Here is a 26,921-nt window from a genome sequence, read left to right as displayed (position 1 = left end):
ATATACACTGCGAGCTGTGTGACATGTCACATTGTTCTGCTGATAGTTGCCATTGAGCCGAGGAAAAACAAACTGCATGTAGGGGTGGGTGCACATGGTCTCCAAGAATAGATGTATATTTGTGTTGATCCATTGTACCTTTCTGAATGATGAGATCTCCCATAGAATACCACAAAAACATTCCCCAGATCATAATGCTCCCTCCTCCAGCCTCGACGCTTTGCTTTCAGACATTGCATACCATTCATATCTGATGGAACATAAAACATGATTCCTCTGAGAAGGCCACATGTCGCCACTCAGTGGACATCCAATTGGGTACTGACATGCAAATCCCAACTTTTGTCACTGGTGAACAGCAGTCAGGATGGGTACATGAATCAGGTGCTAGCTGCAGAGGCCCATAGACAGCAATGGTCATTAAGGAAACACATTTGGTAACACCCTGGTTCATCTGGGTGGTCGACTGCCCAACAGTTTCACATCTATCAACCCTACACATCTCCACAGCTGTCATTCCCCCCTGTCATCTATCATGCATAGTGCACTACATTTATCTTGTCACTGGTTTTTAGTAGCAACATTTTGCCATGTATGGGATACTTTAACCTGACAGCATGCAAACTGTTTACAAACTTAATGATTTCGGAAATGCTTCCACTCTTGGGCTGAAAGCAAGTGATCAGGTACTTTTCTGGTCCGCTTCTGCGTTATGACAGTGACTGTACTGTTTACTGCATCCCTCCAACAAGATTTATATACCCTCCACTGATAGTGCTGCCACATGCTGTCTGTGAGTGGTTATTGCACGTTGACATTGAACATAGGTGGTGAACACCTTGATGTGACAGGGCCATGTATGTGCCTAGTTCATCATTCATAGTCGCTGGTAAGCGGTGGTGTTGTGCCAGTCTTTAGGCAACCCATTATCAATTGTTTCCAGTGTGTGAGAGGTTTGGGGAGTATGCTGGCCAGGGCAACAATCAGACAACCTGGACAGCAGAGGCAGCATGCAGTCTTGTGTTACCTTGCTGAAAAATAATGTTATCAAAACCACAGTGATAGAGAACAGCCACTGGTCCTAACACATCGGAAATATAGTGTCTGGCCCAAAAATATCAGTTGTGTGAACCAGAGGAAATTGTGTTGCATTCCCAATGGTACTCCATAGCATCTCACCAAGTGGTGGGCCCATATGAAAATTAATGCAATGTGTGAGTGTTTGTTCCCCTTGGAGCCTCCACACAAGAATATGTCCATTGTGATGGTGTATGCAGTTCCATGACATGTCTGTAATGCTGATCTGGTTGCACTCCTGTATCCAGTGTTGTCACTGGGCACACCATTGACAGCTTGCCTCCTTTTCCTTCTGTGTCAAGGGCAGTCTCAACATTGGTCACCTGCTGACAGCCGGTGTGCCTCCAGACATAAGTTGCACTGTCCATGTAGATACTTGTTTTGCTGCAAACAAGCACATTTTGTGATGCATGCTGCATGATGTGACTGTACAATCTTGCAGCTGCAAGTAAACCATATGTCTGTCCTCACAAATGCTAACTGTGTGGAGCCATTGAGATTCTGCATGAAGTGATGTGATCCTGAACCCATCAATTCCATATTTGCATGACCTTCTTGGGATCCTGACTAATGTGAGCAGCAATATCACGGAATGATAAATCACAGATCCAAAAGGCCACAATCCAGCTGCTATCAATAGCTGATGTGGTGATAGATATTTCTCCATTTTATGTGAGGCATAACACAATCTTTCCATAAAGCACCAATGTTCAAATGTGGTTTCTAAATGAGAAACTTGCTGTGTGATCTTTCCTTATACATAAAACAGAAATGGCATTACTCCTACCTACTTTGTGGGATTGTGCTGAAATACTAATCTCTTGCATATTCAAACATGTAATGCCAATTTGACATTTTTCACATGCAGCCTTCACAGTGTTGCAGTTTTAATGGCCACCAGTGTAGAATTATATGTTGGCCTGCAGCTCCAGTTTTCAGAATATCTTGTGTGAAAATGGTGAACAGTGATTTACACATTTTATCCACAGTGAAATCTGTAACACCTCCATTTCAGATGATTTTAACCACAAATCTAACTACCTTTCCTTTGTTTCTGTTCCATGAATCTCACTATTTTGCTTTGCCCCTCCTTAATGTCGTGGAGATCCTTTGGTTCTGAGTGCTTGAGTATACCTGCATAACTACTTAATATTTCTTTTTAAATAAATCATCAATTACACTGCTGTCTTTGTTATTGTGGTCTTCAGTTTGAAGACTTGTTTGATGCAGCTCTCCACATTGCTCTATGCTTTGCTAACCTCTTCATCCCTGAATAGCTACTGCATTTACCCTATAAGTAAATAAGAAAAACTCAATTAGTTATTTGAGAGAAAATTACTCAATGAATTTATGCCAGAGTTGCTATTTCAAACAAAGTGTGAGAAATAGACAAATGGGGTATCAAGATAAACAGTGTGGGATTTAGTTTTGCAACTGAAATTTTCTTTGGAAAAAAAATGGTTAACTGCTTTATGAAATGACATGTCTAAAAGTAAGAGTTAGAGAAACATTTGATGCCACTGATTGACTGTTCAATCAGTTCTTGTTAGAATATTTTATATGTTATGAATGAAAACACACATAACACTGGTGCAATATTCTACAATATGGGGCGCCATCTGAGAAATTAAAGTTCAGTTTTAAAGAGTATTCAGGAAGATTTTGTCTGGTGGATTTTCTGAACTGTGCAGTCCAATTGCTGTACATGATTTTGAGCAACATTCAAAGGTGCATCAAATGCTTTTCTAATCTATTTTATTTTTTAGTTTTAGACATATCATTTTACAAGACATTTAACTTTTTTCAATTTTATTTTTTTTTTAACTTTCAAAGTGATACCTCACCCAGGTCAGTTTGATACCCCATTTGTTCATTTATTACTCTTCATTTGACTATGAAAATTCAGACAAAAATTTGTTGTGCAATTTTCCCTCAAATCACTAATTTCAGTTTTTCCTAATTACCCCATTTGATTCCAAGTAATTAAATCTCTTTTGCATAACTATACCTCAAACTAGTGAATTTGAACCCCATTTGTTCATTTCACACACTTCATTCGGCTACGAAAATTTGGACAAAAATCCATTGTGTAATTTTTAGGGAGTTTTGCTTTTGCTCTGTTCAAACATTTGGCCAATAGTAAATTTCCATTTCATTATTTATAAGTGTAAGTTTTAATTTTGTTTCAGTTCTGTATAGTAAAATAGTAATTAAGTATAAATTTCGAGAAACTGAGTTGTTCCAATGTTCAAGTTTTCTATTGTATATTTCACTTGTTCTAGTATCTGTGAAGCAGATTGAGTCTGTACAGAAAGTTGGTTTACCACATATGAAAGTTGTACCAGCTGTCCAGTCACCTAATGTCACATCTGACATGGATCAAAAGGTATGTTGTGGCTATATAGCAGGAACATTGGATATTCTCTGATTGTCAGACTAAAGTAGATGTAAGCTGTGAATGTATTGAATTTTTATTGGTTCTGTTTTCTACAAAAGCAGCTTGTGCATAAAATATTAGTCAGATGAGTTTATATGCAAGGTAGATGCAACCATAAAGGTAAAGGGTAGATGATAATACATCAAAAACATTACACATACAATTTACATTTTGATCCATACCCATTTACACTACGATAACACCTTTGGGAGCTATAAATGTACATACTGAATCTTTCAGGAGTCTCACAGCTGTCGTACTGATAGGAACAAAGATCCCAACATGATAGACTGACTACAAGATTAGGCCAGATTTTAACTTTACTGACCTGGATCTACATCAGATGCCTCTTGGTCTTTTATTGTCAATTGTCCCCCTGCTATTAATGGACTTTGTGACCATATGTGAAATAAAGTATGTCACACTGCAACAAATGGTTTTTGAAGTCTTCGTATTTATTTATATACACTGTTCCCTTTTTCAAAGCTTTGTAACGTGCAGGAATCTCAATATTTGAACAAAATCAGTAAGCTACACCAATTAACAAACATTCACAAAGTTCACTGCTTCACATTTTAACATTTTGGTCTGACCGACTGAGAACTACATGTTTACAATTTCTGTCCCAGGTAATGACTTAATTACTTTACATTTTGGATGCTTACTACAGACTGACTAATAATATATTGTTGCATAGATGGTTACATTTTGATAGCTAAACACAGCTGGCCTAAGGCCTTGTGCATCACACCTATTTATAGAGGTGTATAATATGGAAGGCTTATTTGTTGAAATACAGAGCTATTACACATTGGATATTAACATAAAAATTAGAAAACTTAAAAGAGACAAAGACACAATAGGTGGTAATGTAAGTTTATTTAACTTTAACCCCCACTGCCCTATAGTCAAGGGCATACAAGATTTGTGATCTTTAAACTTAATTTCCCAACAGACTCTTCTGTGGGTTGGATGCCGTGGTGGCGGCAAGCTGTCAGCTGCAGCACAGGCGTATCTGCAGGCTGTGAGATGGTGGTGGTTAGTGTCTGAGAAAGTGTGATCCAGCCACTCTGGATTGGTTGTGGCATGAGGTGTTGGCAAGGTGTCTGAGACAGTTCAGGTTAAAATCCATGCTGGTGTGACTTATTCAAAGGAGAAATTCAAGGGCTTGTCACTGTATAGAATTTCTCTCTCCTCATCCTCTCTGTGCAACACTAGGAAAGGACCATTATACGGTGTCTGGAGGGGCAATCTGACTGAGTCCGTATGCAGTATTACATGTGAACAGCTGTACAAATGTTTGTGCACAGACACCTGATGGTCACTGTGGTGAGAAGCAGGAGAGCAGTGGATGCTGGTGCAGTGATACTTCAGCTGCTGCACTAACTGTGGAAGATTTTCCAAGGCAAGTACCAGTGCTGGCACTTAGTGGTCTGCTGGAATGCATAGAGGCACGCCATATACCATTTTGGCCGCTGATGCACCAGTGTCGGGTTTGAATGGTGTTCGGAGGCCTAAGGGAAGGGCCTTGATCACTTGTAATATGGAGGGGGCAACCAAAATGCACAATCCACGTAGAAATAAATACTTTTGCAGTAGTTTCATCTGATATGTTGTTAACTGGGGTTGCTTCTGCCCACCATATACATCCATCCATGACTTTGAAGAAATACCTGTGTGCATGTCAGAGTGGAAGTGGCCTGATCAGTCAAAGTGAATATGATTTGAATCTAGCTGGTGTGACCAGGAATTTACCAACCTCAGACGTAGATGACAGCCCAGTTTGCTCTGCTGGGATGGGAGCAGGAACATGCTCGTGGATATTCTTCCTTCTTGATGGAAGGCCACACAAAGCAGTCTGTAAGCAATCTGATAGTATATTTGGCCCCCAGATGGGATAGGTCATGGATCCTGTCAAAGGCAGATTTGTGAAATTTGTGCAGAATGTATGGGCATCAGCTATTCTGGGAGACATAACACCAAAGCTTTAACTTTGAGTTTGGCACAGGAATCTGACTGAGATGAACTCCAGTAGATGGATCATTCAACAGCTGTTATAACTATGGATCTTTAGCCAGCTCCATAGTGAGCTCTCTGTATGATATCACAGATATGAGAGGAATGGTCAGCTACTAAATTTTCAGCATTTTTTTATGGGTCTGTTGTGAACTCGCTTACGAACTCAATATGCTGGAAATGTCAGGGTGAGCACCTGTCACTAACATTCTCAAATGCATATGTAACTGACTTGCGGTCTGTAAAAGTAGTCATTGGGCAAGCTTCAGCATAAGGACAAAAGTATCTGACAGCCTCATATATTGCTAACTGCTCTCTCTCCTATGCACTCCATTTTTTATGGGTGGCTGCAAATTTTTGAAGAAAAAATTGAGCAGTTGCCAGTTTTGTTCCACCTGTTGGTGGAGTGCTGACCAACTCACTTCAACGACTATAGCCAGGTGAGTGTGAGACACATTGTGAGCAAGAAGCACTGTGTGACTTAAGCTCACCTAGGCATCGCAGAGTGACTTGTCCATTTAGGGGGTTTGTTTAATGTGTTGCCATCCTGTGGTGATGCAGCTTGCGAGCACATTCATGAGAGGTGTCCTTACAGCTGCCTATCCTGGGAGGTGACAGTGGTAAAAGTTTACCATACCAAGCAAAGTCTCAGTTGCTGGTAATCTGTTGGTTTCAGCAGAGACTGTATAGTCCAATTAAAATTACTTGATAGTTGATGCCTGTCGCCTGCCACTACACTGTTGCCACATTGTCTGCCCACTGCTGCTCCATTGTAGATGGTGCACAATCGTGGTGGGTTACTTCACAAATGCTGTTAATGTGTAATGCAGAGCAATGTTGGAAATGGCAAGAAAAAGGTATGTCAGAAATGTGAGATGCACTGTCAGTAGCTGATTTTAAGTGAATAATGACTAAACTGTAACAGATGATGTTTTTTGTAGCACTGAATTTAAACTCGTGTCTTAAGCTAACCACAATCTCATGGTATGCAATTATCCAAGAAAATGGTGGTCAACAATCTGCGACACAACTAAAATCATGATCACTTTGTTCATGGCGATTAATGCTAACCTCTACAAGCAAACTCAAGACAGAAAAAAATCTGTTTCTGTGCTAAAGGCAAACTGTAATTTCTTGCTATCATTGGTTGCCTGAAACTATCCTCACACTGGCTACACGAGCTGCTGCATTGCCAACTGATAAACAGTTGTTATTGGCACTTGGTCGCAAATTATAGGCAACAAAGGCAGATTCCAAATAAAAAAAGACTGATAAGAAGAAAAATAAGAGCAAATAAAAAAGTCAATTTGATGATGAAAACGATGTGACAAAATATTAGAAATAAAAAAATTACATTTCAACCAATGAATTGAATATAAACAATAATCAAACTTTTGTTTCAATTTAGAAATAAAAACATTTCACTAAATTTGACAGATTTGAACCTATGGCCTTCTACACTACATGTTTATTCACTAACCACTGTGCTATGCCCCATCACTGGGTTAAGTAGTAATATTTATAACTGTACTGACCCAGTCACAATGAATTGCAACCTTCAAAAATTCGGCTTCACACAATGTCATGCAAAGCTTATTTAATGTAAGCCAATCTCTGTGATTCTGATAACTGTATATATGATGCAGACTCAGATCTTGTGTGGAAGTATCCAGTAGGGTATGGTTAGTGCTGCGTATGAAACCTGTATTTTATTAGCATCATTATGTGCGTTTGTTGTTTCTGATATTGTAATCAGGTGGGATGAAATATGAAATAAAAGTGCCAGACCCATGATTCAGAATCTAAATACACCGAGAAAGAAAGCCAGACAAGGAATTAGAAGTAAACTTACCAATTGCTGTGGCAGTCTGGCAATGGCGAACAGTTCAGGTGTAACATTGAGCACTCTGACTGGAGAAAACCAGCTCCAATGTGTGAAGTGTCAACTATCAAGTAATTTTAAAAAGTCTACAGTGTTGCAGTCCCTCTGTCAATAGATGAATGCCATTGGCTGAAATGGCGTTGCCAAGGAAAGTCACTTGGGTCTTTCTGGTGATGCATTTGTCCTCATTTAAAACTAATCTGTGGATAAGCAGCCATTGGCATGCCTCACACATATGCTCGTGTTGTACTTGAGCATTAGGGGAGAATACTGATGGGAATATTAGACTGCGTAATGCTACCTGTACTTAATAAGTGCTGGATCCCATGCTGAGAATAGGCCTGAACAGTTTTTTAAAGTGAAATTACAGAAGCCAAAAAATCAGCTTCTGTAGGTGACTTGTCAATATCAGCAAGCAGAGAAAAGAATAAACATAAAGTAAATGAGTTACAGCTCCAAGGAGTCAGTAATAAACATTAACACAGTGCTCCAAGCAGTGGACATAAATTTGTTGGATGATGCCATTCTTTTGTCACCACACAGTCATTTGGCGCACCACAACTGCGTCTCTGGATGGTGTGGAAGGAGCTAACATGCATGCCCACAGCAATAAACATGCGTAGTAATCACTATGGGAGCCCCCTTGGTGAAAGCAGAGTGTGGAACATATTCTCTGAACTGGGCCAGGAGATGGACATTTCATCTGGAGTGGTTGTTATGCTTAGGTTCTGCTTTGACTTGTTGTGGTAGCAGGGTTGAAAGTCGGGGTGTCACATCTGCCTCGTGTGTCACTTTTGACCACGAGGTGGGTGATGCCTCCTTGTAAATGTAACCAGGCTTCACTCTGCTAAGAGACACAGTGACTTGTTTTCCATTCACTACACTAACTATCATGTATGTATGTGCGCAGGACGTGATGGGGTCCAGTATAGGATGGTTGTAGTGGTGGCTTGATGCAGTCTGTATGTAACATGCTGTGCAAACAACTGTTAAGGTTGTTGTGCACAAAAGTGGTTGGAAAACCATGCCTGGAGGCCTTTGTACCTTTGATATGGTTTACATGTTCCTGTAACCTGTGAAGGAACTCTAGTTGGTCGTCTGTTTCTGACAGTTCACTGACATCAACTAACTCCCCTGATAGGTGCCAAGTCTTGCCACAAACCAATTCCACTGCCAAGGACTCTATATCTGGTTTGCACATAGCTTGTAGTCCCAGCAGGACTACGAGCAGTGCAGATGTACAAGATGTCCCTTGATACATTAGCGCAGCCTTCAGTATCCAATGCCAATGTTTCATGTTGCCATTGTTGGCCAGATGATAACTGGTCATCTTGTGATGGAAGTAGCCACAGAACTTCACCATCTGTGTAGATAAGTCTGGCTCAAACTTTCGGCCTCTGTCCACAGTGACCTGGAGTGGACAGTCAAATCTCATCAGCCAGGTCGATGTGAAAGCAGTGGCTAGTGTTTCTGCAGAGATGTTGTTTGTAGGTGCTGCCTCAGGCCATCATGTATATCTGTCAGTCATTGTGAATATATAACTTTGGCTGTCCAATGGGGGAACTGGTCCACCACATCAAGATGAATGTGGATGAAGCATGACGAAGCATCTGGGAACTCCCTGATCAGGGAATGAACATAGTGAGTGGTTTTGCAAAGTTGGCAAGTTGTTGTTCACTCATAATAGTCTCTTTCTATCCGTGATCACACAAACCACTGAGACACCAGCTTAAATGTTGACCAGACTCCAGGGTGACGAAGATTATGTAAGGTCTCGAATGGTCTGCGAAATGGGGCAAAAGGACATGATCTGCTTTATTACACCTCACAGTGCAACTATATGTTCTCACCAGCCACGTTGACTAGCAGTCTCATCATGCAATATGGTATGCAGCTTGGGATCTTCTTGTTGCATCTTGGGAACCGCCATCACGGGAGAACAAAAGTTCCAGTTTATCGGCCAGGAATGGCGGCGGGCGTACTTTCATGGATTGTCCAAGCGAATCCTCCTCTCGTATATGTGTTCCGGCCGCAGATTTTGTCCTGATAATATCACTGTCCCACTCCGTTGAATCCATTCCGTGGTGTCGAACATCGTTCCATAACTCCCGAACCTGACCGCGCAGCGTACCCTGCCAGTGTACTGATCATGCTGTAGAGCTTCTGCCATTTGGCGTATGTTGTAGTGTACCTTCGTTGTCCTTCTCCTGTGCCTCTTGCCGTTTGTGTTCTTTTGACTTTGGGGTCACCACTTTGTAGCCACGACGTAGCTCCATTCTATTAATGATAGACTCTTTCCTATTCTTAATGTTCAACTTAATTCCGAAGCAATGAATCAGACATTAACATGGAACATCTAAGACAAAACAAACAAAAAGCAAAGAGTAAATGGTTTTGTGCACACTAGAGTCTTTGCCGTTGCCCCTGTACTGTGCACACGCAACTATTCACCTGTGTGCTCCCACAACTCCTTTAAACTTAAACCAGAGTTCCTCTACATGCTATTGTCCTGTGCTGAAAGTCTTAAGTTCCTCATTGAGATATGACACTACTGATTTTTATCTAGTTTACTAAACATATGTATCATTCTGCTTGTTTTCAAACAATGGAAAATCCAAGATGGAATGTAACAATATTATGAAAAGGAAATTTGCTACTCACCATATAGCGGAGGTGCTGAGTCGCAGATAGGCACAACAAAACGACTCTCACAATTAAAGCTTTTGGCCATTAATGCCTTTGTCAACAATAGATGACACACACACACACACATACACACATCCTCACACAAACGCAACTCACACACATGACTGCAGTCTCAGGCAACTGAAGCCACACTGTGAGCAGCAGCACCAGTGCATGATGGGAGTGGTGACTGGGTGGGGGATAAGGAGGTGGCTGGAGCAGACGTACAGTGAAATGCTACAGGTTAGATGGAGGCCCTCCGTCTAACCGGCAGCATTTCACTGTCCGCCAGCCCCACCATACTATCCCTCCCTATCTCCACCCCAACCTCCTCCTTATCCCCACCCAGTCAATGCTCCCATCATGCACTGGTGCTGCTGCTCGCAGTGTGGCTTCAGTTGCCTGAGACTGTAGTCATGTGTGTGAGTTGTGTTTGCATGAGTGTGGTGTCTCGTCTATTGTTGGCGAAGGCCTTAACGGCCGAAAGCTTTAATTGTGAGAGTCTTTTTGTTGTGCCTATCTGCGACTTAGCATCTCTGCTATATGGTGAGTAGCAACTTTCCTTTCCATAGTATAATTTCTGCTTCTTTTAGTTGCCCTTTGTAATTTCATAATCATTGTTGCCAAAACCACCAGTTTCTATCTGGACATCATCAAAGAGGTCAGGTCTATTTGTTACCATTAGATCCAATATATTTTCATTATGAGTGGAGTTCCTGACTGTCTGTTCTAGCTAATTTTCAGAGAAGGCATTTAGTAATGTTGACAGGATCCTTTATCAGCCCACCACTAAAAAAAACTGTAATTTTCCCAATTAATTGTTGGATGATTAAAGTCTACATCAATGATTACAGCATGCTTGGGGAACTTACGTACAAGTAAAATGAGGTTTTCTAAAAAGTTTTTGGCTACATCAGGAGACGAGTCTTGGTGAGAGAAGAATCCAATTATCATTTTATGCCCACGCATGGTACTAAGTCTTGCCCAAACACTCTCACATGCAGCTTCAATTTCTACCTTGGTGGCTTTGAGTTCCTTGTCTACTGCAACAAATACACCACCTCCATTTTCCATTTGCCTATCCTTTCAATACACACTTAAATTTTCACCGAAAATCTCACTACTATCAGTTTCAGATTTCAATGAGCTTTCTGTACCTAATATTGTATGTGCTTCACTGCTTTCAGGAGCTCTTCCAAAGTCTGGCACTTTGTTGTGAATCCTTTAGCAGTTTAACATTGCAATTTTAATACTGTCACCTGTGGGAGACATGTCTCTCAATCTTAAACTGATACTTCTGGGTTTCTTACAGCTGTCATTATCTGGACTGTGTACAGTCATCTAATCTAATTTTTCTACCTGAGTTGTAGCCTCTGACGTGTAGCACTTGTGGCCCATTTAGTGGGGCCCTGCAGTTCTTAAACCTATGGTACAACTTCAGTTCTGTGACAAGCCTAGCTTGTCACAGAACCTTTGAAGCCTCTGGTTCAGTCCTTCCATTTGCCTGAGAACCAAAGGGCCACAGTCAGTTCTGGGAACCATGCTGCAAATTGTGTGCTTTTTTGAAACTCCATGCACGAAGCTGGTCTTCTCAACCTTTTCTGCCAGTTGCTGCAACTGTGACCTCAGTGTGACCTCAGAGGCAAGACAATAGGCACCATTTGTTCCAACATGCGTCACAATCTGCAGTTGCTTGCACCTTGTTCCCTCAATAGCTGCTGGAATAGCCTCTTCAACATGTTGATTGAAGCCTCCAGGTATATACTCTGAGTGCAAATGGCATCCTTTCCTGTTCCTTGCTGCCATTGCCCTAAGGGCTACCATAATTTGCCATATGTTGAACTGCCGACATTCAATACGTACCTACCCTTTTGTGTTTGTCTCCTCTTGACACCAGGTAAAACAAGTTTCCTCGAAACAGGGGAAGTAGATGTCACTGATGCAGTTTCAGTGAAAGACATCACATCAGTCTTGTTGGTTAGGGGGATCAGTACAAAATCCTGAGTCCTTCCTGGTCTCCATCCACTCTGTACAGGATGCATAGATCTACCATTGACATGCCACTCACAGTCAAGTGGACGAGCAATGACAGATCCTTTAGTTTCTGCAGAGGAGACAGGAGTCACAGGAGAGGATAGTACTTAACATACCTCTTGTACCTATATCACAGGTAAACACCTCTCAGGAGCTCTTCCTGCAGCTGCCAATGATTTGACAATAGTCAAGGCAATTACCAGCTGCTTACAAATGTCAACCAACTCATCCCATGTTTGAAAACAGCATTCCCAGTGGGGCTCCATATGGCTGGTGCAGCGTGTTACAGGGCTGTGGACAAATAACTGTAAATTAAGCCCACTGATTATCTTTTAATCTGTTGAGCTAAAAAGTTGATAGTGCCCTAAAATTACCTTCCACAAAATGAGTAAAAATTACCAGTTTTCCGAAACATTTTTAGGTTAATTACAGTTGTTAGCCAACTCGAAAACAGAGTGAATTTACAACTAGTATAGATAATATATAGGGCTACTCTTCTTTAAGGGAAAACTAGATGTAACACAATATATTAGTTAGAATATCTGCTATAGTAACTATATCGCAAATGCCGATTTACTACAAATTACTCATAATTATGCAGAGGACAATGCCAGCTTCCGAAAATTCTCAAAATCACATGTTTATTTGCATTGATAAGCAACGAAATTCAGGGGCAGTGTATTTTTGGGCATTAATTGTGAACCATAAACACTGATCTTCTATGAAATAAGCTACACATCCAAAACACTCATACCGGAAACTTAACGAAAATGTTGTTTTATAAGCATCTGAAAATTCTAAAAAAAAAACATATTTCTCACATAATTATATGATGAAATTAGAGAGTGATTGTTGTGAATGAGGCTAAGCCTACTGGTCTCAAAAATTTTAAAAGCGCAGTTAAGTTTAAGCCTACAATTGATGATAAGAGTCGCGTTTATTGCGGCACTCAAGAATGTTCAAAATTTCACAATATCTCACAATACAAACAGGCATTGATTCCATCAGTGAAAGATCATGCAGAAGTTATTGATTAAATTGAATGAGTTGTAAATTTGAGTGAATAGTAACTGCAGACAATTGTTTTTGGGAAAATATCAACATAAACAGAAATTCACTTTACAAATTATAATCACCCTGAGTCATTTTATTGTTTATCGATGAGCCGTCAGCCATGGATATGTGTCTGTCATGTTGCCTATGCACAGTCTGCTATGTTGCCTATGCACAGTCTGCTACTACAGCTCCTATGGGAATGTACATTTATCCAGTCACCTGGTAAGTTACAAAATTGGCAATTTTCACTATTTTTTAAAAAAAATACTTGCTGCATATCTTAACAGCTAAGTTTTAGATGGGGTCTTTCTTTTGATGTATTCTTCCCATATAAAACATTTCAGGGCATGTTTCAACAATGGCCTCGCCACAGTGGTAATACCAATTCCCATCAGATCACCAAAGTTAAACGCTGACAGGCTTGGCTAGCACTTGGATGTGCCACCATCCAGGTCTGCTGAGTGCTGTTGGTAAGGAGATTGCACTCAACCCTTTTGAGGCCAATTGAGGAGCTACTTGGTTGAAAAGTAGCAGCACCACTCACAAAAACTGACAAAGGCCAGGAGAATGGTGTGCTGACCACTTTGCCCTTCTGTATCCACATCCTGTAATGCCTAGGGGCTGAAGCCTTCAAGGCCTATTCGGATGGTGTTTGTTTGTTTATGTTTTGAGATGCTGGATTGGGAAAACTGTGTTACAAGGAGACAAAATGGTTGGCCATCACATACCTCAGCAATTAAATTTCTATTACTACCAATAAAAACCCTAGGCTTTTCACACCTTACATTCCAATACATTTACTACATATTTTGTATTTTAGGTGAATAATAAGTGAAATTCACAATCAAAATGCTAGAAGTAAAAATAATTTCCAAGTACACTGTATATCTATGTGTGGATTTCAGAAAGGAGTGTTATATACTCACGCAAAAATTCTTAAACAGTTGTTGACCGAAATCAGGCTGGATATAGGAAATAGCAAAATATTCAGAACTAAATTAAAAGAGTACCTTTTTAGTTATCCCTTCAGCAATTTATCAGAATATTTGGAGTTAGAGATGTAAATTCCAATTAGCTCTAAGTTTTATCTTAATCAGTAAATGTAAATGTAATTCATTTGTATCAGTACGTACAATGTTCCAATCCTCATGTTTTACACAGGAGATGGGTCAAAAATGATCTCAAGTGCCGTTTTTTATAAAAAATTAAATAGATGTAAGAAAATACAATGGACTGAAAATTTTGACTTCTCTTTATTTGAGTTACTGTAATGCCATTTATACAATATTTTATTACGCTGGAGTAAATAAAAATTACAATGAAAAATAACAACATAAAAAAAAGTTCCTGAAAAGCTCCAAATTTTTTACAGGCATTATTGTTATGGCAACTGCAATATCATTTTTAAATTCCACGTGGGAAAAATATATATCTAAAAACAGAGATGATGTGACTCACCGAACGAAAGCGCTGGCCGGTCGATAGACACACAAACAAACACAAACACACACACAAAATTCAAGCTTTCGCAACAAACTGTTGCCTCATGAGGAAAGAGGGGAAGGAGAGGGAAAGACGAAAGGATGTGGGTTTTAAGGGAGAGGGTAAGGAGTCATTCCAATCCTGGGAGCGGAAAGACTTACCTTAGGGGGAAAAAGGAGGAGGTATACACTCGCACACACACACACATTTCCATCCACACATATACAGACACAAGCAGACATTGATCTCTGCCCAAACTTTAAATATGTCTGCTTGTGTCTGCATATGTGTGGATGGAAATGTGTGTGTGTGTGAGTGTATACCTCCTCCTTTTTCCCCCTAAGGTAAGTCTTTCCGCTCCCGGGATTGGAATGACTCCTTACCCTCTCCCTTAAAACCCACATCCTTTCGTCTTTCCCTCTCCTTCCCCTCTTTCCTGATGAGGCAACAGTTTGTTGCGAAAGCTTGAATTTTGTGTGTGTGTTTGAGTTTGTTTGTGTGTCTATCGACCTGCCAGCGCTTTCGAAACAAAGATGATGTGACTTACCAAATGAACGTGCTGGCAGGTCGACAGACACACAAACATTCACACAGAATTCAAGCTTTCGCAACAAACTGTTGCCTCATCAGGAAAGAGGGAAGGAGAGGGAAAGACGAAAGGATGTGTGTTTTAAGGGAGAGGGTAAGGAGTCATTCCAATCCCGGGAGCGGAAAGACTTACCTTAGGGGGAAAAAAGGACGGGTATACATTCGCACACACACACACACATATCCATCCACACATATACAGACACAAGCAGACATATTTAAAGACAAAGAGTTTGGGCGGAGATGTCAGTCGAGGCAGAAGTGCAGAGGCAAAGATGTTGAATGACAGGTGAGGTATGAGTGGCGGCAACTTGAAATTAGCGGAGATTGAGGCCTGGTGGATAACGGGAAGAGAGGATATATTGAAGAGCAAGTTCCCATCTTCGGAGTTCGGATAGGTTGGTGTTAGTGGGAAGTATCCAGATAACCCGGACGGTGTAACACTGTGCCAAGATGTGCTGGCCGTGCACCAAGGCATGTTTAGCCACAGGGTGATCCTCATTACCAACAAACCCTGTCTGCCTGTGTACATTCATGCGAATGGACAGTTTGTTGCTGGTCATTCCCACATAGAATGCGTCACAGTTTAGGCAGGTCAGTTGGTAAATCACGTGGGTGCTTTCACACGTGGCTCTGCCTTTGATTGTGTACACCTTCCGGGTTACAGGACTGGAGTAGGTGGTGGTGGGAGGGTGCATGGGACAGGTTTTACACCGGGGACGGTTACAAGGGTAGGAGCCAGAGGGTAGGGAAGGTGGTTTGGGGATTTCATAGGGATGAACTAAGAGGTTACGAAGGTTAGGTGGACGGCGGAAAGACACTCTTGGTGGAGTGGGGAGGATTTCCTGAAGGATGGATCTCATTTCAGGGCGGACTTCCTCAAATCCTGCCCTGAAATGAGATCCATCCTTCATGAAATCCTCCCCACTCCACCAAGAGTGTCTTTCCACCGTCCACCTAACCTTCGTAACCTCTTAGTTCATCCCAATGAAATCCCCAAACCACCTTCCCTACCCTCTGGCTCCTACCCTTGTAACCGCCCCCGGTGTAAAACCTGTCCCATGCACCCTCCCACCACCACCTACTCCAGTCCTGTAACCCGGAAGGTGTACACGATCAAAGGCAGAGCCACGTGTGAAAGCACCCACGTGATCTACCAACTGACCTGCCTACACTGTGACGCATTCTATGTGGGAATGACCAGCAACAAACTGTCCATTCGCATGAATGGACACAGGCAGACGGTGTTTGTTGGTAATGAGGATCACCCTGTGGCTAAACATGCCTTGGTGCACGGCCAGCACATCTTGGCACAGTGTTACACCGTCCGGGTTATCTGGATACTTCCCACTAACACCAACCTATCCGAACTCTGAAGATGGGAACTTGCTCTTCAATATATCCTCTCTTCCCGTTATCCACCAGGCCTCAATCTCCGCTAATTTCAAGTTGCCGCCACTCATACCTCACCTGTCATTCAACATCTTTGCCTCTGCACTTCTGCCTCGACTGACATCTCTGCCCAAACTCTTTGTCTTTAAATATGTCTGCTTGTGTCTGTATATGTGTGGATGGATATGTGTGTGTGTGCGAATGTATACCCGTCCTTTTTTCTCCCTAAGGTAAGTCTTTCCGCTCCCGGGATTGGAATGACTCCTTACCCTCTCCCTTAAAACACACATCCTTTCGTCTTTCCCTCTCCTTCCCTCTTTCCTGATGAGGCAACAGTTTGTTGCGAAAGCTTGAATTCTGTGTGTATGTTTGTGTTTGTTTGTGTGTCTGTCGACCTGCCAGCACTTTCATTTGGTATATATAATAGAGGGAAACATTCCACGTGGGAATGTCCTTTTTTCCCCCTAAGGTAAGTCTTTCCGCTCCCGGGATTGGAATGACTCCTTACCCTCTCCCTTAAAACCCACATCCTTTCGTCTTTCCCTCTCCTTCCCCTCTTTCCTCATGAGGCAACAGTTTGTTGCGAAAGCTTGAATTTTGTGTGTGTGTTTGTGTTTGTTTGTGTGTCTATCGACCTGCCAGCGCTTTCGTTCGGTAATATATATATATATATATATATATATATTCAATGGAATCGTGGCCCTTATCTGCCAAAAGGTTGTACAGCTGTCTTTTCAGTGAGCCAAGCACTATATTGAATATATCCCTCTCGTATAGTTTAAAATATTATGAAAAGGAAAGTTGCCACTCACCATGTAGCGGAGATGCTGAGACACAGACAGGCACAACAAAAAGACTGTCACAAATAAAGCTTTTGGCCAGTCAAAAATAGGCAACAGGCGCTCATAGGCACGCGCGCGTCCGCATGCGCGCGCGCGCTCGCGCCCATACACACACACACACACACACACACACACACACACACACACACACGACTGCAGTCACTGGCAACTGAAGCCACACTGTGAGTAGCAGCACCAGTGCATGATGGGAGTGGCAATTGGGTGGGGGTAAGGAGGAGAATGGTGGGGGAGGGATAGTACATTGGGGTGGGGGACAGTGAAGTGCTGCTGGGGAGCATGCAGGGACGAGGTGGAGAGAGAGGGTAGGGCAGCTATATGCAGTCAGGAGGTTAGACAGAGGGCAGGGAAGATCTTGGGGGGTAGGTGGCGGGGGGGGGGGGGGGGTGCAGGAAAGGAGAGAAGTTAAAAGATGGGGTGCGATGGTGGAATGAGAGCCTGTGTAATGCTGGAATGGAAACAGGGAAGGGGCTGGATGGATGAGGACATTGACTAACGCAGGTTGAGGCGAGGAGGGTTACGGGAACATAGGATATATCACACGCAAAGTTCCCACCTGCACAATTCAGAAAAGGCGGTGTTGGTGGGAAGGATCCTTGTGGCACAGGCTGTGAAGCAGTGACTGAAATGAAGGATGTCGTATTGGGCAGCGTGCTCAGCAAAAGGGGGTCCACATGTATCTTCGCCACAGTTTGTCAGTGGTGATTAATATGAACAAACAGCTTGTTGGTTGTCTTGCCCACATAGAATGCAGCATAGTGGTTGCAGCTTAGCTTGTAGATCACATAACTGGTTTCACAGGTAGGCTGCCTTTGATAGGACGGGTGATGTTTGTGACTGGTGGGCTATTTCTCATTTCAGGGCATGATGAGAGGTAATTGAAACCATGACGGAGAATGTAATTCAGTTGCTCCAGTCCTGGATGGTACTGAGCTATGAGGGAAATGCTCCCCCTCTGTGACCAGACGGTGAGACTTTGGGGGGGGGGGGGGTGAGAGACGGGAAAGGTAAGGCATGGGAGATTTATTTTTGTATACGGTTGGGAGGATAATTATGGTCTATAAAGGCTTCAGTGAGACCCTCGGTATATTTCGAGAGAGTCTGCTCGTCACTGCAGATGCAATGACCACGGGTGGCTAGGATTTATGGAAGGGACTTCTTGGTGTGGAACATGTGTCAGCGTGGAGCTATTGCTGGTGGTTAGTAGGTTTGATGTGGACAGAGATACTGATGTAGCCATCTTTGAGGTGAAGGTCAACATCTAGGAAGGTGGCTTGCTGGGTTCAGTAGGACCAGGTAAAGCAAATAGGGAAGAAGCTGTTGAGGTTAGGGGAGAATGTGGATGGGGTGTCCTCACCCTTGTTCCAGATTGCAAAGATGTCATCAGTGAATTTTAACTAGGTGAGGGGTTTAGGATTCTGGGTGTTTAAGAAGGATTCCTCTAGATCAGGGCTTAACAACTGGACGGTTTTGAGCGCGAGTACTCGTGTCTGCTCAGGCATGTGCTCGCGAGCAGGTGCAAGGTCGCGGAGTAGGGAGGGAGGGGAAATGCGCGCGCACGTTTGAATAGGGCCGCAGCATGCCTATTGAATTCGCACCGACTGTGTAACGTTTAAAGTACTACGATCAGCTCTAACAGTCACTTCGATGGTTAAGAATCATGTCAAGTCGCCGTTGTGTAAACCCAACCATGCTTTCACAGTCCAACCCCCATTTGGAGGAATTGTATCTGTTTACAGAAAAAGATGGTGTTGCAAAATGTTTAGTATGTCACAAAACGCTGAACTCTTTTAGGAAATTTAATTTGCAGCAACATTATATGTCACACCTCGCGAAAGACTACGGAAGTGGAAAATGTGATGGACCAGATCGTGCACAGGAAGTTATTAAACTTAAAAGGAAGCTATCCGAAGAAGATCTGGATGACGAAGAAAAATCAACTGAGGCAGCTCTCAGAGTGAGCTACAAAATTGCTTTGCTTTTAGCAAAATCCCTGCACCTCTTCACTGATGGGGATTTAATAAAAGAATGTTTGGTAGTTGCAGCGGAACATTTGTGTCCATCTCAAGTTGAACAGTTTCGGATTGTGCCATTATCTAACATGACCATTATGCGTCGCATACAGGACATGGCAGACGACATCCAGAGCCAGCTTACAAATATCTGTAAAGATTTTATGGCTTATTCTCTAGCTCTGGACGAAAGTGTTGATATCACTGGAACAGTGCAGATTGCCATATTTATTAGAGGTGTTAATAGAGATCTTCAAGTGAGGGAGGAGCTCCTCGATGTAGTAGCCATGAAGAACACTACAACCGGAGGTGATATTTTAAGTAGTGTTGAAGAAAGTGTTGAAAATATAGGATTGTCCTGGAATTCTTTAGTTTCAGTGTCTACAGACGGTGCACCAGCGATGACAGGGAAAAAATCAGGTTTCGTTGCGCTGTTGAAGGAGAAAATGCAAAAACTGACCGTGCCGATTGAAATAAGGGGCGTTCACTGTGTGATCCACCAGGAAAACTTATGTGCAAAGAGTATCACTATAAAAAATGTGATGAGTGTTGTTGTTCGTACAACCAATTATATAAGAAAGCATGGGCTACAACACAGGCAATTTAAAAGCTATGCCTTATTACAGCGAGGTCCGCTGGCTTAGTCCTAACGAATTATTAAATCAATTGTTTTGCCTATTAGATGAGATAAATATGTTCATGGAAATAAATAACATGAGTGTTCCTGAATTGAAAGAGCCTGCATGGAAATGTGATCTCGCGTTCTTAGCAGATTTAAGTAGCCATCTCAATGCTTTGAACATTTCACTACAAGGTAAAGATCTGCTAATTACTCATTTCATAGATCGAAGCTTTTAAAATGAAATTGACACTTTGGGTGAGTCAGCTGGAAACAGGAAATCTAGCTCATTTTCCTAAATTATCATCCATCCAAGATGTTCACAAAGACTGTGAACGTTATTCAGATAGTTTAGTTGCCCTTAAGGAAGAATTTGATCAACGCTTTCAAGATCTGACAGCACTAGACAGTGATTTTGATCTGTTCTCCTCTCCATATTCGGCGAATATTGAAGAGATTCGTCCTGAGCTGCAACTAGAAATTATTGACCTGCAGTGTGACAGAGAATATAGAGACAGATTTCAGAACAAGAAAAACATTTTGGAATTCTACAGACACTTCCCTCAGGATAGATTTCCTCATTTGCACAAACTGGTGGCTACAATAATATCAATGTTCGGTTCCACATATGTTTGTGAACAACTGTTCTCTGCAATGAAATGTAACAAGACGCGCCTGAGAAACGCATTGTCTGATCGAAATTTAAACTGCACGCTGCGCCTACAATGCACAAGAACAATTACTCCGAACATAGACGCAATTGTAAAGGGCAAAAAGTACAGGATAACTGAGAATCCCACACTTCAGTGACACCTTTTATTGTGTAACAGTTCACAAATTGATACGAATGTAGAGGCATACACTAAGCTAATAAAATTATGTGGCACTTGTACATTCTCCTTTATTTGTTTCATTTGTCGCAGTAATAATTTGTGAGTGATATCCCTGCAGGTGGCCGTGGATTTTCATTGACTGGTGGCAGCTGTTGTGTGCCCCACGTGACTCTCCCCACTCTCCGCTCTGGTCCGGTAGTGGGGGTAGCGTGCTTGCGCTGCTCCGTGCTCGCACCTTGCTGCTCACAGCTTGCTCCGCGAGCACGTATGTTGTGAAGCCCTGCTCTATATGGTACATAAATAGGTAGCCATAGAATGGTGTCATGTGGGTGCCCATAGCTGTTCCCCTGATTTGTTTGTAGATAATGCCTTCAAAGGAGAAGTAATTGCGGGTGAGGATGTAGTTGGTCATGGCAACAAGGAAGGAGGTTGTTTGTTTAGAATCCATCGGGTGTTGGGGAAAGGTGGTGTTCAATAGTGGTAAGGCCATGGACATTAAGAATGTTAGTGTCCAGGGAGGTGGCATCAATAGTGATGAGCAGGACATCATGTGGTAAAGGGACAGGAACTGTGGAGAGTTGGTGGGGGAAATGATTGGTATCTTTTACATAGGAGGGTAGGTTCTGTGTAATAGGTTGAAGCTGTTGGTCTATGAGAGCAGAGATTCTTTCAGGGGGGCACAGTAACTGGTCACAATGGGGCATCCTGGTTGGTTTGGTATATGGACTTTAGGAAGCATGTAGAAGGTAGGAGAATGGGGAGTGGTAGGAGTGAGCAGAGAGGGCCTCTGAGGAGAGGTTCTGGGATGGGCCTAAGGATTTGAGGAATGACTGGTAATTCTGCTGGTTTTCTGGAATGGGGTCATTGTGCCAAGCTTTGTAGGTGGATGTATCTGACAGCTGGCAGAGTCCTTCTGATAGGTAATCCTTGCAGTTCAAAACAACGGTGGTGCAGCCTTAGTCCACATGTAGGATTACAAGGTTGGGATCAGTTTTTAGATGGTGAACTGCAGTTCCTTCTGTGGATGCAAGGTTAGTTTGCATGTTGAGGGATTTTGATAGTGTTGGTAATGCAAAGTTCAAGGTTAAGAAATTCTGGAAAGTTAACAGGGGGTGATTTGGAGGCAGTGGGTGTGGATCACAGTTGGATGGAGGATTGAACTGAGTCAGGCAGGGTTTAACATTGATTTTTGGTTGAGTCTCATTGGTGGCAAAAAAGTGTTTCCACTGTAGGGACTAGGAGAAGGAGAGAAGATCTTTAATAAGACCTGCATGATAGAATTTGGGAGTGGGGCAAAATGTGAAGCCTTTGGAAAGGACTGATATTGCTGTGGGGCTAAGGCTTCTGGAGGAAAGGTTCACGACTGTGTTTCAGGTCTGTTTATGTTCTGGATTCTGTGTGGTGATGGGAGGGAGTTTTGGAGGGTGGGGTAAATGTAGTAAGTCTGTGAGACAGGGTTTGTCAGCTATGAGGGGACATGGGGGAGTTTGGAGGTTGTTGTAGAGGTGGCGCACAGTGGTACTCCAAGGTGGGAGTAGGAAGTGAGCAGGCGCTGGAGAGTTTTTTGAGGTGGCATTGTACATGTTGCTCTAGTTCGTGGAAGGTGAGTGTTCCAGTGTGTGTTACGGGTTACAGGAATTTGGGATTGCATAGCAGGAGAATTTTGTGGATGTAGAGAAGGACAGCATGGAGGTTTGGGCTTGCTTGATGTCGTTTGGCATGACTATGTTGGTGAGGGCTAAAGGTTGGTGGAATCTGAACAGATGGAGGTCATTGTGGACGGAGGAGTGGCAGCTAGAGATGGTTATTTTGATGGTAAGCAATTGGCGGGATTCCATGAGCCAAGCAACATCACAGGAACAGTATGTGGGACTGGCTTCTGGCTAGGGATAAGGAAACTTTACTGTATTGACGCAGATGAAAGGAGTAAAAATCCATGCTGGTGGGAAAAACGTGAAAAATTATGCAAATAACGTAGAATAATGTCTGGAAAAATTCGCAAAAATACACCCAAATACATGGGAAAAATTGCGAGAAGGATGAAACTGATGCAAAGGGGGGAAATAAGATATAACGTGAGGGAGTCAACGATAGCGAAACCTGAAAATTCACTAAAATTGGCGTGAACTCACAATGAGATCAAAGAAAAAATGTAGATAATAAATAAATATATCACTGTGGGTAGCAGTTCTCAGCGTGGATAAGTGCAAAATTTATTATGAACAACTTATATTATTCTGTCTAAAGTTACATATGTCTTTAGCTCAAAGTATTGTGTGAGAACAGCAGATGAAGAATGTAGTTGGAAGTACAATTAAATTATCTGAAGTAATCGCTTTACTGCCAATATAGAAGGCCCAACAGTACTGACTAGCCGACAATTCATCCTCAGGCCACAGGCATCACTGGATGCAGATATGGAGGGTCATGTAGTCAGCACATGACTCTTAGGGCCGTATGTCAATTTACGAGACCAGAGCTACAACTTCTCAGTCAAGTAGCTCCCAAAAATGGTTCAAATGGTTCTAAGCACTATGGGACTTCTGACATCTGAGATCATCAGTCCCCTAGACTTAGAACTACTTAAACCTAACTAACCTAAGGACATCACACACATTCATGCCCGAGGCAGGATTTGATCCTGCGACCGTAGGAGCAGTGCGTTCCGGACTGAAGTGCCTAGAACTGCTTGGCCACAGCGGCCGGCAAATAGCTCCCCAGTTTGCCTCATCAGGGCTGAGTGCACTCCACTTGCCAACAGCACTTAGCAGACCAGATGGTCACCCATCCAAGTGCTAGCCCAGCCAGACAGCACTTAACTTCGTTGATCTGATGGGAACCAGTATTACCACTGTGGCAAGGCCGTTGGCTACAGCTAAGTTAGTAGACCATACAAATGCTTTCACAGGTGACCTTACTTGATAGTGTGGGAAATGCCTATGACAGGACTGGAGGAGATGCTAGTAAAAGGATGTAAGTGACATATCTTGCATTGAGGTCATTTACAGGGAAATGATTCAAGGTTCTGGGAATGGGATTATAGTAAAGGCAGACAAGTATAGTGTGTAGGTTGGTTGGACAGCGGAGTACCTTTGTGAGGATAATCGAATACCTTTGTGGAAGGGTGTGGTGGGCATGACAACATGTACAGTAAACTCAGGCACTGAACATGATTAAGTAGCTCCAGTCCTGGGTAGTACTGAGTCACAATGGGGATGTTCCTTTGTGGTGCATCAGTGGATATATGTAGGATGATAGGTTACTGAAGTGGCAAGGCATGGGAGGACTGCTTCTAGGCAAGGTTCGGAGGGTAATTTTGGTCTTAGAAGGTTTCAGTGAGTCCATTGGAATTTTAGAGTTGAACTGCTCATCAGTGCAGATGCAATGACTGTGAAGGTCTAGGCTGTATGTAAGGGACTTGTTGGTATGGAGTACTGTTGGTCACTGGCAGGTTTGATGTGGATGGACATATGGATGGAGTCTTCTGGGACATTGAGATTGACATTTGGGAAGGTGACTTGTTGAGCTGAGGATGACCATGTGAAGAAAATGGGAGAGGAGGTGTTGAGGTTCTGAAGGAATATGGACAGGCTGGCCTTACCCTCAGTCCTGACCATGACATCATCAATTAGCTGCAGGGTATTGGGTACTGGGTGTCTATGAATGATTCCTCTAGATGATCTATGAGTAGGATGGCATGTGAGATGCCATGCAGGTGCCTATGGCTGTATCACAGATTTGTTTCTAGGTGATGCCTTTAATAGAGAAGTAATTACCGATTAGGATGTAGTTGTTTATGGTGACAAGCAAGTAAGTTGACGGTCTGGAGTCATTTGAGAGTTGGGAGATGTAGTGTTCTATGATGACAAAGTCATGGGCATTGGGCATGTTAATGTAGAAGGCAGTGGCAACATCACTGATAAGCAGGGCAGTGGATGGTAAAACAACAGAAACTGTGAAGAGTCAGTATAGGAAATGGGTACTGTCTTTTATATAGGAAGGTAGGTTACAGGTAGTATGCTGAAGATGTTGGCCCACAGCAACAAGTGTTTGCTCTATTTGGCTACAGTATCCAGCCACAATAGAGAGGAAGCATGTAGAATGTAGGAGTGCGGAGAGCAGTAAAGCTGATGAGGGGGACAGACTCGGGGGAGAGGTTCTAGGACAGATCTAGGGATTTGAGGAATAACTGAAGGTCATTCTGGATTTCTGGAATGGGTTCACTGTGGCAGAGTTTACAGGTGTCCATGTCTGGGATCTGATGGAGCCTGTCAGCCAAGTAATTCCTCCAGTTGATAACTGCAGTGTTGGAACCTTTGTCAACAGTAGGATTATAAGATCAGTATGAGTTTTTAGATGGTGGACTGCAGTTCTTTCTGCAGATGTGAGGCTGGAGTCTATGTTGAGGAATTTTCTAAATGATGGTGAGGCATGGTTTGATGTTAGGAAATTCTGGAAAGTTAACAGCCGATGTTTCAGTGGGAGTAGGGGTGGATCATGGTTAGATGAAGGAGTCAAATGAGTAAGACAGGGTTCAGTTTTGGTTTTGCATCAAATCTATTTGGTAGGATTTGTGGTGAAAAAGTGTTTCCATGGTAGTGTCTGTAAGAAGGAGAGAAGGTCTTTAACAAGCTCATGTGAATGAATTTTGGAGTGGGACAAAAATTGAGGCCTTCAGAAAAGACTTATTCTTCTGAGGGACTGAGGCCTTGGAGGTCTGTTTAGGCTCTGGGTTCTGTAAGAGTTTCCCAGCAGAAGTAGTAGGTATGCAGTGCAGGATTTGGTGGATATGACAGGCCATGGGCAAAGTTTGGGCTATGACAGGCCATGGGCAAAGTTTGGTGGAGGCTCTTGTGGCGGTGGTGTTGGTGGATAGTGTTAGTCCAAAGTGGGAGTATGAATTGAATAGTTCGACAGTTTTTTGAAATGGTGTTGTATGTGCAGCTATAGTTCCTGGAGGACAAGCGTATCAATCTAGGAAATGGGATGCAGGAATTCTGGATTTTGTGAATGCAGCAGAAATAGTGCAATAAGACATGAGCCTGGTTTATATGATCATACAGGATAGGGTTGGTGAAGGATAGCTACTTACAGCACTTGGGTAAATAAAAGTTATTGTAGAAGGATGAGTTGCAGCTGGAGACAGGTAATTTGATGGTCAGGCCATATAGAGTCTCTGCCCTTGAGGTCCAAACCTTCAGCCTATCATCCATAACCTACCCTCCTATATAAAATAAACCAACCATTTCCTCTATTGACTCTCAAACGATCTTGTCTGTTTGTGATTTGGTGCTCTATTCATCACAGTCAGTGCCACCTCCCTCTACACCAACATCCCCAATGTTCATGGACATGACACCATTGAACACTGCTTCTCCCAATTCCTGACTCAGACCCACAGCCTCTCTCCTAATCATCATGACTAACTACATCCACACCCACAATTACTACTTCTTTGAAGGCATCACCTACAACTAAATCTGTGGTGCAACCATGGCATCCAAATGGTACCATCTTTCACTAACCTATTCATGTAGCATCTGGAGAAATCCTTCCTAGCTACCTGAAATGCTGAACTCCTCACATGGTTTAGAATTAGTGATGATATTCTTCCAGGATATCAACATCTCCTCTCTCATTATCTTCACAAGGTTGTCCTCAACCTACTGAGCCACCATCCTTGATGTCAACTCTGCCTCAAGTCTGACAGCATGAATCTCTCTGTTCACATCAAAGTTCCAACCATCAGCAGTACCTCCATTTTGACAGCTACCACCCATTCCACACCAAGAGTTCTCTTTGATACCACCTAATCACTGGTAGTCATTCCATCTGTAATGATGGATGGTTCATCTCCAAAAATGCTAACGGTCTCACTGAGGTCTCCACTGCCAAACATTACCCTCCACACATTGTACAGAAACAAATCTCCCAATCCTTGTCTCCCT

At 42.7% G+C, this 26,921-nt stretch overlaps 1 protein-coding gene across 1 annotated transcript in view; it reads left to right on the top strand.

The window, feature by feature from the left end:
- The window catches only part of LOC126203548 (uncharacterized), a 255,598-nt gene that overhangs the window by 26,555 nt on the left and 202,122 nt on the right, over positions 1-26,921 (top strand). Inside the window, exon 2 of the mRNA XM_049937870.1 lies at positions 3,360-3,463. Within this exon, the coding sequence (XP_049793827.1) occupies positions 3,407-3,463 (57 nt within the window). The 5' untranslated portion in view covers positions 3,360-3,406. The remainder of the gene's footprint in view (positions 1-3,359; positions 3,464-26,921) is intronic.

This window comes from Schistocerca nitens, chromosome 9 (assembly GCF_023898315.1).
Source record: "Schistocerca nitens isolate TAMUIC-IGC-003100 chromosome 9, iqSchNite1.1, whole genome shotgun sequence".
NCBI lineage: Eukaryota > Metazoa > Arthropoda > Insecta > Orthoptera > Acrididae > Schistocerca > Schistocerca nitens.
The sequence above is the reverse complement of the archived record's forward strand: the minus strand, read 5'-3'. Positions and strand labels throughout refer to the sequence as shown.